The sequence below is a fragment of the Callorhinchus milii genome, unplaced genomic scaffold (genome assembly GCF_018977255.1).
Source record: "Callorhinchus milii isolate IMCB2004 unplaced genomic scaffold, IMCB_Cmil_1.0 Scaffold1, whole genome shotgun sequence".
NCBI lineage: Eukaryota > Metazoa > Chordata > Chondrichthyes > Chimaeriformes > Callorhinchidae > Callorhinchus > Callorhinchus milii.
This window is the reverse complement of record NW_024704742.1, coordinates 110,888,498-110,902,645: the sequence shown is the minus strand read 5'-3', so window position 1 is coordinate 110,902,645 and position 14,148 is coordinate 110,888,498. Positions and strand designations below refer to the sequence as shown.

The window sequence follows — 14,148 nt, the reverse complement described above, 5'->3', positions numbered from 1 at the left end:
TGTTTTAATAATATATTTTCATATAAAATCTAGTCTTCTGTAATCTCTATTTATTTATTTGTCCTGATATGCAGCAACAACAACAGCTTGAATTTATATAGCACCCTCCACGCTGGACAGTGTCTCAGAGCACTTCACAGTAACGAATCCCGGGGCCGAGGGAGGGGAAGGAAGGTGACCAAAGGCGCGGTCGAAAAGCCGAGACCTGAAAATAGGAAGAGAGGGGGTGAGGCGAAGGGAGTGAGGAAGGGAGTTCCAGATCCTCGGGGCATAGTGACTGAAGGCACGGTCACCGATGGTGGAGAGGAGGATTCAGGGGACAAAGAGGAGGCCAGACCTGGTGAAGCGAAGGCAATGGGCACTGTTGTGAGGAGAGAGGTAAGGGCGTGCAGAGGAGTGGAGGTGTTTGAAGACAAGGGTGAGGATCTTGAAGTCGATATGTATCCATTACTCATACCAGTTACAGTAACCTGGCACAAAGAATGATCTGAGTTTGTACAAAGGAAATTAAAAAGGAGCAGAATTGAGAGGAAATTGCTGTAGTGCAACTTAACTCTTTTATGTCTAATGAATAAGGCATTTTTGTTTGAAAGATTCCAGGTTATCATAGATAATAGTACAGCTCTATTCTTTCTTACAATGAGATCTTACAATGACTTAATCAATAACTTCCAACTTTGGGTCAGAGTGTGGAGTCGAAATTCCGTCACATGAACATAGTGTTGTATTGTGATGATGTAAATGTGTTGGGATGATGCCACCATATTTTTAATACACCAAGATAGTAATAAAACAAACAATAAAACCACATGTGCACAATCAAACTTGAGGACTTCATTACTTTATTCAGAATATGTCAAAGAAGTAACACATTTGTTGAATCACATGTATCTATGAATGATAAAAGGACCAATCTATGGACTCAGGCAATCTTGTCCAGGTCATCTCTGTCCCTCTTCCCACTGTAAATTCCTATTGACTTCATAATAGTTGGGAAGGAAGAAGAAGCTTTGTAAGAGACAATCATGAAGCAAAGGGAAAAATAGCAATATACATCGCCTTTCACATAGAATTAACTTATACTTCGTCTTTCACGTAGAATAAACTTCATAAATGCAAAACATGTACCAATTGTACCAGCAAACACCAAGAACGGCAGTGATGCTGACCAAAAGCAAGATCACAAAGATATTTGTCATACCTGCACCCTCGCTCCCTAACTCCAGCTCAAGTGCAAACCTTGGACTGTCCAGAGTCTTGTACATCCTCCCAATATGAATATAAATGTCATTTCCATTGTATTCTATTTATATGCTTTAGGAAGATTTTGAACGCAGTGAAAAAGGAAATGAGGCAAAAAGATTTTGGAAGAGAATTCCAGAAGGAAGGCATGATACCTGAAGGTTTGGTCACTAATAGTAGAACAGTAGGATTGAGAAACATTAGACAAGAATCACAGCATACAGTCAGGTGAGTGGGGTCAGTGTAGGTTGCATTTCTAGTGTGTGTAAAGGGATTTGAAGCTCAAAACAAGGGCCTAAAGTCAGTTAGCTGGGGTATTGCAAGCTGGTGGGACTCAGTAAGAAATGCGTGTGCAGAACCTAGTGTGGAGGTGAATATTGGCTGTTTTGGTGGAGGATGGAGCTTAAGAGGCTGATGAAGATAGAATTAGAAGTTTATTCTTGACTTGAAAGCATCAAGGAGAATTCGAGCAGCATGAGGTAAGGCTGCACATGGGCAATGCTCTAAAGCTGAAAAAGGTATTCTAACCAATGGATTCAAGGTAGCAGACTTGCTGTTTATTCCTGAGTGAGCAGCCAGAGAGATTAATAGATTTGAAGCCAAAAGTGAGAAGGCGCTGGTGAGAGCTGATTGAGGTGCTTTCAGTTTTGTTGAGGTTTAGTTAAAAGTTAAGGCATATCCAATGACTACTGACAAGGAGCCAGAACAAGCCAATCCTGGAATTTAGGGTAGAAGTGAAGAGGTAGAGTTGGATGTCATTGGCATATATGTGGAAACAAACTTTATGCCTGTAGACGATGTCACCAATGGGAAGCAAACAGAGAAGAAATACAAGACCAAGAAGACAGCAATGGGGTACAGCAAAAGTGATAATATGGGCACAGGATGTGAAACTGTGGGATTAGACAGCATGGAGGCATTAAGTTAATAATGCAAATCAAAATGAGTGCCATAGAAGTGGACCAAAGAGAAGAGATGATTTAGGAGAATGAAATGGATGACAGTATCAATGATTACAGAGAGGTCTTGTGGACAAGGAAAAACAGCAAGACCCAGTCGCAGACAGACAGAATGCCATTGCTGACTATGATCAAGTTGGATGCATTGCTGTGAATGGATTGGAAGTCAGCTTGAAACATTTCAAACTGGGAATGTTTGAGAATTGGGAGTTTCAATTTATTAATAAGACATAATGAAGAGCAAAACGTGATCGAAACAGAAATTTCCAGCACTGAAAGGTTACATTTGGCTCATCATGTCTGCACCATTGCAACCTCTGTTATCACCTTTTTATTATTAAACCCAGTTTCCTATATCCCTTAGCAAAATTAATTGCACAATTGTAGCTACATTGTTAAATATTATAAGCAAACGCGGTAGTCCTAAATACATTCTATTTCCTAATTAAGAAATGTTAAAATGTGCATTGAAATATTCCCCTCCACATGATTGTTGAATAACTGTCATGCCCAAACTGGCTGAAGATGGTGTGAGTTGCCATCTTGGATTACCATCTAGTGAGGCTGCTTTCAGTGAATCTGTGCTGCTGGGCCCAATCAGGTAAGATTTCAGACAAATACAGCATACAAATATGGTGGCTGTGAAGTACAAATATAGCAATCTCCAGTCTACAACCAAAACACTGATTGGATCATTTACTTTTTTCAGCAGCTTAATGGATTCCGGATCTCAGCCTCTCGTGGTCACTTTACAAAATTATGACTTTGCTAAATCAATAACTTTTCAAACAGCTGCGGAAATGCTGTTTTGGCTTCTAAACATTGGCCTCACCTCGGGACACTGCAATGAGGGTCACATTGTTTTCAGTTGGCTTTAGGCATTTCCATTATTCACACCTTTATAGTCAAAAATCTATATAAATCTAAATGAAACTTTGGTTCTATCCAAAAACCAAAATCTGTTGCCTCCAAGGAATCTGTTGCATTTATTTTTGAAGAGGAAGGTATTTGACATCACTGGTACTACAGAATCTCTTCCAACTCTTCCAAAGAAATATAAAGCAGATGGTCTGATAAAACTTTAGAGGACTACACCACTTTGGCAGGATTCTCAAAAAGGCCACAGTCAAATGAAAGAAGATATCTTTGCTTGAATCTGCAGTATGTAGAAGGACAAAAGGCGAACCATCTCCTTATCCCTGGTTTCTCCTGCAGTTTGAGATTGCAAGAAATATGGTACTTCCCAAGGACTCACAACATTGTAAATCATTGGTTTGGCCATGGTTTGGCATATTGTGCCCAGTTCTGGGTGCCCTACTTAAGGAAAGATGACAAGGCCTTGGGGAGAATTAAGAAGGTTCAGTAGAAATTGTTTTTTTCTTTGACAAGAAGTTATTTCAGTGCCAGCAAAATCATTTTCCACTTTTTCACAGATCAAGTCTAGAAAATAAATATTTAACAAAAATATAAGTTAGTTTACTAGTCTCTTGGGCAGCTAAAATTTACAATTAAATTTACTTTGAAATTGAAAAGTCTCAGAACGCTGCAGGTGTCAAAATTTAACAAAGGATTATCCCAACACCTGGTAAAGTCATCATCATTGACAATCATTGCCAGAAATTAAATATTCAACAAATATGTTTAACTGGTTCCTTATCTATCCAAGTAGCAGATTTAATAAATATATCAAATACAGACCGACCCTGTTGTGACATGGTGGTTTAGGTGTGTAATCTCAGACCCTACATTAATATGGTGCAGCCCTTCCTGTACATAGCATGTATGTAGATTGCACAGGAAGTGACATTGGCAGCATTTAAAAGCTGGAAACCAGAGGTGTATCACCTGGCTGGTCATGCTGTAATCTGGCGCTAGCGCTACACTGAAGCACATTATGTTTAGAGTTGCAAAGCGCAATTTTGCAATAGATACCAGAAGCTTTTCTTCACTCAGAGGGTAGTTAACAACTAGAACATGTTGCCACAAATGGTGGTTGAGGCCAGGACACTGGACTCATTTAAAAAGCAGCTTTTTATCTGCTTTAGCAGATAAAAAGATGGTTGAGATCAGATGGGCCAAAGGGTCTTATTCATCTAAGCCAATCGTGTGATCTTTTGCTAACAGGGTCAGCCAGTACTTTGCTATCTCTAGGATATAAGTTACAGCCACTACATTCAATGAAGTGGGTCACTTTCATTTCATTAATGACATTAAATCTTACTCTAATACTGAAAAGCTTAAGTGTTCTGTAATGGATGTTTTTGCCAGAAGCAGTTCTTACCTTCAGGTGTTTGTGTCAGTGTGAGGAACAGCCAGTTCCTGTTAATATCACATTGGCTGCTGGCCCCCACTGTTGTTGAAAGGATATAACGGGACCGAACTGATAACAAGTGGCAAATTAACCTTCAAATCTATTGCTGAAGGGATAAATAGGTAAACCTAAAATGAAACAAGCAAGTATTACAATTTGTCACCATTACAAGGCAGAGAATGTTCCTCCACCCTTACAACATTTTCTCACTTTGCTCCTTTATTTGCTCCTCTATTGAAGACATGGCTGTTATGAGAGGTTACAATTCCTCAAGTGTGAGAGACTCTTCAGTACTTCACCCAATTAATTATTGTTCTTTGGGTGTCATCACTATTCTTGTCAATGGGTTGTTCCAACATTGCAGCCAGTGAACGAGTCAATAACAACTTACATTTATATAGTGCTTTACCCATGAGGTAGTATCCCAGAGTGCTTCAAACTATCTGTCATAGCCAGACCTGAGATCTTCCTTACTCAAAGTCCAAAACACACACGTATAGGAAAAAAAGTCACAATGAGTGGAAGCCCTATCAAGTTATATTCTCTTCCTTTACCAAATCTGAGGATATTGATACCAAATTTTACAATCCATCAGGACATTGCTAGGATTGGCCTGTCTTTCCTGATTTCAATGGCTTATACATAGTTGATATTTACCTGAGCCAAAAGGAAGCCACCACAATTACCTTTAAAAACCCTAAAACATTTGTTAAATAAGTTAAGGAATGCTGCAAATTTTACCCCATGATATATTTCATCACTTGTAGTGAAACTTCAGAGAAGATAGTGACATCTCCATAAAAACGAAAAAACAAGCAAGTTACAAAGAGGCATTGGATTAGGAACAGGTTATCTTCACACCTTTGTGGCAGGAAAGGGGTATGTATGATTTGGAGAAGGGGGAGAATCATTTTCACAACAGGAAAAAAGCATATATACAGAAATTTTAAATGAGTTCATACAGCCACTATAACCTGACCCTCTAGAAATTGCTCCATAAGCGGACTCCATCTCACCCCATCTCTTTATGTCTTCAAACCCCACCTAGCTTTTTGACTGTGCCTTTGAGCACTTTCCTCCTCTCCCACCCTCCCTGCTTGGTTTCTGGCACAGTCTCTGTAAAGTGCTCCTGAGCGTTCCCTCATCTACCTTAGTGGGACCACACTTGGATGGTTTGTCCATCTGCAGACACGGGGTAAACTTCCACATGCATGCGGATGGCGCACAAATCTACTTTGCCTCCTCCAGCTGTGACTCCAAGTCTGCCGATGATCTATCAGCTTGTCTGGCAGACATCAAGACCTGGATGAGTGTAAACTTGCTGCAGCTGAATAAGGACAGGATGGAAGCCATACTCCTTGGCTCCTGTCAACGTCTTCACTCTTGCGGATCTAAACTCTTCAACGGCCCTGGGCTCTCCCTCAGACTCACTGAACCAGTGTGAAACCTAAGCGTCCGGTTCCACTCCCAACTGTCCTTCATCCCCCACATCCAGTCCCTGACCAGGACTGCCTTCTTCCACCTCTGCCACATTGCCCGCCTCCGATTGTATCTTACCCCAAATGCAGCCAAAGCTGTCAAGCATGCGTTTATCACCTCCTGCTTGGATTACTCCAACGCACTCCTCGCCGGTCTCCCCAACTCTACCATCACAAGATCCAGATCATTCAGAACTCTGCCGCCTGCACACCCGAGCAACTGCTTACCCACATCTCACCAGTTCTGACCAGGCTCCACTGGCTCCCCATCACCAAACGGATTGATTTCAAGATCCTCACACGCGAGTTCAAATCACAAATTCACAGAATATACTGTAAAGTGAATTGACTGTATATTTGTGGGCAAATTGCGGGTGCTCTAACCACTAAGCTACAGGACTTCACAGATAACATCCCAGAGCACTTTATAAAGTCTGGGCAGATGCTGAGCAGGAGAGAGGTGGGAGGGGGAAATGACCATATGTTGAAGAGGTACATTTTGAAGCAGAACTTAAAAGACAAAATCGAGATACGGTGAGCTGCAGTGGTAGAGGGAGAGAATTCCTGAGATTAGTGGTGTAGAATTTGAAGGCTCCATGATGTGCTAAATATTTATTTTGGTTGTTGTTGCTGCCTTTCCACAACATCAGAATGCAAACCAATAATGCAAGAAAGCAGCCTACCATCAATATGTACTCTATGGTGATTATACTGCAGCTGAGGTAAGAGGGAGGTGAAGTTGGAATTTGCAGAACTTTTCCGTTCCATCTTTCTGTTGCTCCCGGCAGCAATGGGTCTCCTTGCAGTCTGGCTACAATTTTTGATACTATTTTACTTTTCCTATTGGTAATGAAAGTCTGTATTTGGTTAATGACTGCATTTGGTATCACTGTACGAGAAGAAATATTCTCAAATTCGGCAAATATTTGAATTACTTCACCTGTAGGATGAGAGGAAAAAAAACATTGAAAAAAACTCCTCACATTTTAATTATTTTGTGTATTACAAACACTTTGTAACCATCATATTTTAAAACAACCACCAAGTTAAATATCGCCAATTTATGGAACAGGAGCTCGCTAGTTCAAATCCCAGTCCATGCTGAGTTTACTGATCAGCTGGGACCTCTTAGAGAGGATAAATTATCCCTGATTTTCCTCGGGGAAAACAAGCCAAGGTTCCTGGTCCCGCTACTAATTGTGCACATATATGTAGTTGGTTGGGGAGATCGGGCTTGGCTGCGATGCCATATACAGTCAAATGACCTGCCAGCATTCACTGCCAAGACTCACATGTGAGCATTGCCCATTTGGCAGGGTACCAGAAGACAATCAGCACTCGGGGAACTTTACCTCAGTAACAGAAGCCAGACCAGGAGCAAAGAGGCAGTGGCCAGCAGGGAGAAAATTAAAACAATAATTAGATAAGCTAAATTTATATTTAAAAATAATAACTAAATCACTTGAGGAAAAAAAAGTCTTATCAACTGTGCTTACAACTTTTAAACCATCCAATAATGATGTTTGCATTTGATGTAAGGTCTACGGCATTGAAAATCTTTTAAAGCACTTCACAAAGTTTCCATGTATTTGTCGGCAAATGTGTGCAGTTTGCACAAAACAATGTCCCACAAACAGCCTTGACATTATTGACCATTTTTTTTAATAAGGGGAATTGTTGGCAAGGACACCGGGAAAAAATCCTTTCTCTTTCTTAATGGGATCTTAAAAGACATCTGACTAGGCAGACGGGATGTCAGTTTAACATTTCATCTGAAGGACCACAGCTCTCATAATGTGGCACTCTCCAGAAATAATTGGAGTGTTAGCCTAGACTCTGAGCTCAAAGTCTCAATGTGGGGCATGAACCCACAATCTTATGACTCTAAGGCAAAACTCCTTATACAATTACAAGAATTCAGCTGACCAGAAAGAGCAGTCTGAGTGGGAGCAGCAGCCAGGAACAGTGCTCTGAATATAGGCAAGTCTTAATTACCTCTTGATTAAGGAACAGAGGCACAAATTATAATAGCTACAATTTTTCAGATATTCCTTATAACCCATTCATTGTGTTAAATTAATACATAGAATGGATTAAAAAGCTACTGTAAATATTACTCCAAAGAAACTGTCACCACAGAACAGGGCCTTTCTTGGAGTCCATTTGTGGAGTCCTGTAGCTCAGTAGTTAGAGCACTCGCCTTGCAAGCGAGAGACCTGGGTTCGATTCCCAGCAGAGCAAAACTTGGGCAAGTTTCCTTACTCCACACCCCTGATAATAATCCTTCAGGAAAAAAAAATAATAAATTGGTCACTCAATCCACGACTGTTTGTGGGACACTGCTGTGCACAATTGGCTTCTGTGTTTCGCCCACAAATATACAGTCAATTCACTTTAAGCGCTTTGAGACGTCTAGAAAACATGAAAAGCACTCTGAGACACCATCCGTGTGTGGAGGGCGCTATATAATCCCAAATTGTTGTTGTTATATTAAATGCAAGGATTATTATATTATATAAGGATTATTATTCGTTCCATTCGCTCTGTGCCTATTTTGCTGAGTTCCTTTTTGTTTTATTAACAGTAATTTCCTACATCCCTTAATTTTTTTTCTCCTCAGATGCTTATATTGTTCCTCTTTGGAGTTGTGCCAACCTAATGCATGCCAAAGAAAAATGCCCTTTGTTTGCAGTTATTAAGAAAGTTTTCTAACAGTTTTGAAATACTAATTGTTTTATAGTAAGAAGCAGATAGTAAAAAGGGCAGATACCTCTGTTCTAATACAACCTTATCTTAAAATTATTCTCATAATCTGCAATAAAAAGATACAAAAATATCTCTTGATGGCACCTTATTCCTCCACTCAAAAGTAACTACTGTGGTGTTGGTGTTATATAGAGCTTTAATTTGCACTTGTTAAACTATTGTTTTAATGAAAGATATTTGTAAAAAATTGCTGTCAGCCTGGATCACTTGTTAACTTTCTCACCTTTGAGTGAGAAAGTTGTGGTTTCAAGCCCCATGTCAGAACTTTGAGTTTATGGTCTAGGCTCACAATCCAATGCAGTGCTGGAGCATTGTAGATTGATTGCATTGTAGAAAGCATTGATATCCTTTGGATGAGACGATAAACCAAGGTTATGTCTGCATGTTCAGGTGGATGTTAAAGATTCTAAGACTCTATTCGAAAAGAGAAGGGAGTTTCTCCAAGTGTCAAAGTCAACCATCCTCCACATAAAAAAAATTAACGTTTCCTTTATGGCTGATGTGGGACACCCTCATTATCTGAACGCAGCTCAAAATTGGTACAGATCAGTAGACTCCAGCAGCTTTCTGCTAACTTATCAAAAATCAATCATGCTCACATCCTTTCCTGACATCGGCATGCCCTCTTTCCAGAAGGAGTCATTGGGCAGCAATCCTCACCAGATTTGAAGCTAGTTAGAAGGTAATTGGGAATAGCCTTTGCTTGCGAACAAAGAAGCCTGTTTCCTGTATTATGTATAAACCTGTTTAATATCTGTTTGTTTTAATTTGATGTTTATGATCATCATCCCATAATGTGACCTGATATCATGTAAGAAAATTGTGTTTGGTCTTGTCACTGATTTTTATGGTTATTGGTGCTCAAGCTACATGTGAAGGAGCACATACTTTTTCATGTATAAAAGGATGCCACAATCAAGGGAGCTAACAAGGACTGGGCTCCAATCAAGTTTGTTTAGCGTTCTAGCCCTAAGTGGAATTGGGCATAATAATATAATTGGGCACCATGCCTAAGTAATAATTGACCACCAATATAAAACAAGGGGCTCCTCAGAAGAATCTTGATGTAAAAAGGTAGAGTTTTTTTTTAAAGAAACATTTGTTAAAACTGTTGTGCAGGTTTTGTTTTCTGGGTGTGGCCCACAGCCTTCTACAGGCCTTCAATTGACAGTTGGATTTTCCATATCTGTTTATGTCTGAATAGACCCCCAAGCTGTCAGATCCAGTTTACGACATTAAGGCTTCTACAAAACCTGTCTGCAAGAACTTTCCCAATGGAACAATATCAAATGTGCAAAACTCAGGACATTGACAGAAATACCCAAAAGTAAACAAACAAATTGCAATGTGAATAACTACTTCACCCCCACCCCCCCGCGCTCCCACACACTCTCATCACATCTCATTTTGCTACATTTAACCACCCTGTTGACTTATTTTACTGCTTCTTAAAGATTTTTACAAACCTCCAACCAAACAGTTTGTTTCGGATTACTTTTGTGCCAGCTTCAATTCATAGTGCACAGAAACCCAATGCAAAAATAAACTTTACATTTTATCCTTTACACCAAGAAATGTCACCTTGCATGTAGCCCATCTGCTCGATTTTAGCTCTGAGTGATATTTGCCCTGAGGAACAGCACCAGCAACAAAGAGTTTTGTCATTTGTGGCTTCCTGTGGTAACTGTAAAAGAAATCAGAGGAAATACTCTTGTTCCTCATCAAGGCAGAGAGACAGTCACTCAGGATACTTATGCTGCAAAAAGGGAGTTTAGAAAAACTAAGAAGGAATATGAGAGAAAAATAGAAAATAAATAAGGCTGTAAGAAACTCATGATTTTTTGATATCAAAATTGCAGCCACAGTTTGTTAAAGTTGTGGTTTTGGGGACAGTCAGTTCAAATACCTACAGCAAGTAAACGCTCCCACTGTACCATCCGCCAGTTCATTAACACATCCTGCACTCTCATTGGACCATCCACCTGTCAGTGAGCAATCATCTTTATCTTCCTCTTCTTTTCGACAGGTTTCAGTATTTTGATCACCACCTTCTTGTTGTTTGTTATGTTAATGGCCTCGATACTTCACTATATTTTCCACAGCCAAGGTTTCATACCAGCTAGTAATCATCATGTTTACCTCCCTCCGGAACATGGGATTCATAGTCCCAGCAGTTGTGGAGTTTCAAGTCGTTTACCTTGGTTTTCTATTGGCTGAGCCGATTGCTTTTGCGCATGTGTCAGAAGCTGAACATGTGCTTCTAGCACACGCGCAATAGTGCTCTGACTTCCTGAGAAATCTCAATCACTAGGGAGGTCAGAACATTACAGAATCTGTGCAGTGCTCCCGCTGCACACTAGTCATCACGACTTGCGCTTTTTTGGGGGCCCCTCAAAATCTGGGGCCCTGGGCTGCAGCTGATAAAGTCCAGTTTGAATCCAGCCTTAGTACAGGGAGCCAGTGAGCTTCCCAAGGTGCTCAAGGTGGAATCAAGAGGGTTGTCGGGAGATGGGAAGATGGCTGAAGACACAGTCAAAGAGGAAGGTCTTGAGACCGGCCTTGAAGTAGCAGCTAGTTGGAGAGATTCCCGGATGGAGTTCCAAAAGATAGGGGCAGAAAAGTTGAAGGCCCGACCACTGAATTAGGGCAGGGCGGTGGACATGAAGCAGACCACTGCCTGCCGAGTAGAGGGAGCAGACAGGTTGGTATGATGCTAGTAGGCCACAGAGTTGGGAGGGCTTTAAAAGTGAGGATGAGGATTTTAAACTTGATCCTCTGGAGCCAGGTGAGGTTGGAGCTGATAGGGTCATGGAGCTTGGCACGGGAGAGGACACAAGCTGCAGAGTGCTGAATAACCCGTAGCTTTGGAAGGAAGAGTTGGGAAGCATGGTGAAGATGAATTTAGTGTACGTACTTCATTGTATTTTCCATGATCAAGCTTTCATACCAGTTAATATGTGCAAATTTGCTTATAATCCAGTTACCTTTTGGACTTTGATAACTACGTATGTATACACATGTAGCTGGCCCACTTGTTTACCATGTGCGGAAAACGGGAAGTGCTGCTGATGATAACCTGATGAACTGGAAGTTGACTATTTTTTCTTTAGCACTGGGACTGTCCAATATGCAGTAAGAGAGTCAGCTAGCTGCACGTATGTGCAATAAAGACCATTATTGTGTCTTGCTTGTTTGGGATTCCATGGAGATATAAATATGCCTCCACCATAATTGGAGTCCCATCTGTGCATTCCCTTCTAAAACACTGGCTAATTTCTCAAGCCAAAAAATGTCTGCGTCGTCTGGTTATTGCCAACATCATCAGGCTGCCAAACTGACATTGTCAGTGACCTGATGACCGGGATGTCGGCCATTTGTTAGCATGAATGAAGCTAACATGAGTGACATTTTGGTCATCAAGTTGCCACTGCCGTCACTTTCTGTGAACTGCGCCTATGCAGAAAACTGCCAGGCTGAATTGTTGAGTGACTGAATTCATGAGTGAATTGTTTAGCTATTATGTTTAACACAGGAGATCCGCAGCTGCCTTTTCCATCTGTCACTTTGCTATTTTCTTGGCTGTTTGTGGGACATTGCTACGCGCAAAACTTGCTGCTGGGTTCACCTACAAAATACAGTCACTACACCTTACAGTAAATCCTGTGAAGCATTTTGAAATATCCTACAATGAGAAAGGCATAATGTCAAATGTAAGTGTTATTCACTTACCATCCACAATGGGTTGTAATTGATGAAGCGTTCAAAAACTGCAAATTCTTCTTTTACTTTCATGGTCAACTTCCTTGGCCTGTGTAGTTTGGCTTTCACCCAGTAACTCACATTACCATATTCACCTTTAACTGTAGCAGGTAATAGTCTGTTAGCATAAAACAAGGCATTATAAGATGTGTGTAACATGCAATTTTAATTTGAACTATCTAACTCGTAAAATTGGATCGTGAAAAGGTCTGCGAACCTACAACTCTCCATCAAAACAAATTAATCATGAGATAACAACAACAAGATTACATTTGTATAGCGCCTTTCACGTCGGGAGGACGTCCCAAGCCGCTGGACAGTGTACAGCATTTCAGACCCGAGCTGCGGTCGGGGGGAGAAGGGAGGGGAGAGGAAGGGGGTGGCCGATGACATGGTTGAAGAGGAGGATTTTGAGGCTGGACTTGAAGGAGGCTAAGGAGGGGGCGAGGCGGAGTGACTGGGGGATGGAGTTCCAGGGGTTGGGGGCAGAGTGGCTGAAGGCTCTCCCGCCAATGGTGGGGCGGGTGTGTCGGGGGACGTGGAGCACGCCGGAACCGGCTCAGCAGAGGGAGTGGGTGGGTTGGTAGAGGATTAGGAGGTCATAGAGATAGGGTGGGGCAAGACCATTGAGGGCTTTGTAGGTGAGGACCAGGATCTTGAACTGGATCCTCTGAAGGATAGGGAGCCAATGGAGTTGGGCGAGAATGGGGGAGATGAGGACACGGAATTTGGTGCAGGAGAGGACACGGGCTGCAGAGTTCTGGATTATCTGCTGTCTGTGGAGAGAAGAGTTGGGAAGGCCGACAAACAGGGGGTTTGCATAGTCGAGCCTGGAGGTGATGAAGGCATGAACAAGAGTTTCAGCGGCCTGAGGGGTGAGGTAGTGGCGGAGTCGGGCGATGTTACAGAGATGAGGCAAGGCAGAGGGGGTCATGGCTTGGATGTGGTGAAGAAAAGACAGTTGAGGGTCGAACAAGACACCTAGGTTCCTGACTGGCTTGGTGAGTTGAAGTATCCAACCATGGAGGTTGATGCTGCCAGAGCCTGAGGTGCAGAGATGCTGACGCGAGCCAATCAGGAGGGCCTCAGTCTTGTTCACATTCAACTGTAGGATAAAAATCGTAGTACTCAACCAGTCCGTTGCCGGTGTTTATACTCCACACGAGTCTTCATACCTTACTTCCTCCGATACGCTTCAATTCCCCTCCCACTCTTTAATTCATCTACACTATCTGATTCAACCACGACTTCAGGCAGTGAGTTCCATAATCTCACTAGATTGATTCTGCTTAATCTGTTGTTTAGAAATGTGTGCTGACTGGCCCTGATAAGCTTGTGCTTCTTGAAATGCTCAGGAATTTTATCGTAACATGGAGACTTATAAAGAATAATAAAAGTGATTAATTTTTTATTGTAAATTCAGATTTTTTTTGTGGGCAAATACTAATTAACTTATTATAAAAATCTGAATAAAAATCTTAATATTTTCTCATGTCATATCAATTTTTGAAGAGTTTGAGATATTGTCCCAGCAGGTTACTAGAAATAGCCTTGAACCCACAACCTTTTGATTCAGAGGCAAGAATGATGGTGAAGTAGCTCGGAATGATGATGGGGGCTCACGAGGAGAGCA

The 14,148-nt window shown here is 41.4% G+C and overlaps 1 protein-coding gene across 1 annotated transcript in view; it reads right to left on the bottom strand.

The window, feature by feature from the left end:
- The window catches only part of LOC103178418, a 46,379-nt gene that overhangs the window by 23,172 nt on the left and 9,059 nt on the right, over positions 1-14,148 (bottom strand). The window contains 6 exon segments of the mRNA XM_042346985.1: positions 3,535-3,641; positions 4,483-4,556; positions 4,558-4,640; positions 6,674-6,930; positions 10,338-10,440; positions 12,486-12,633. Coding sequence (XP_042202919.1) covers positions 3,535-3,641; positions 4,483-4,556; positions 4,558-4,640; positions 6,674-6,930; positions 10,338-10,440; positions 12,486-12,633 — 772 coding nt within the window.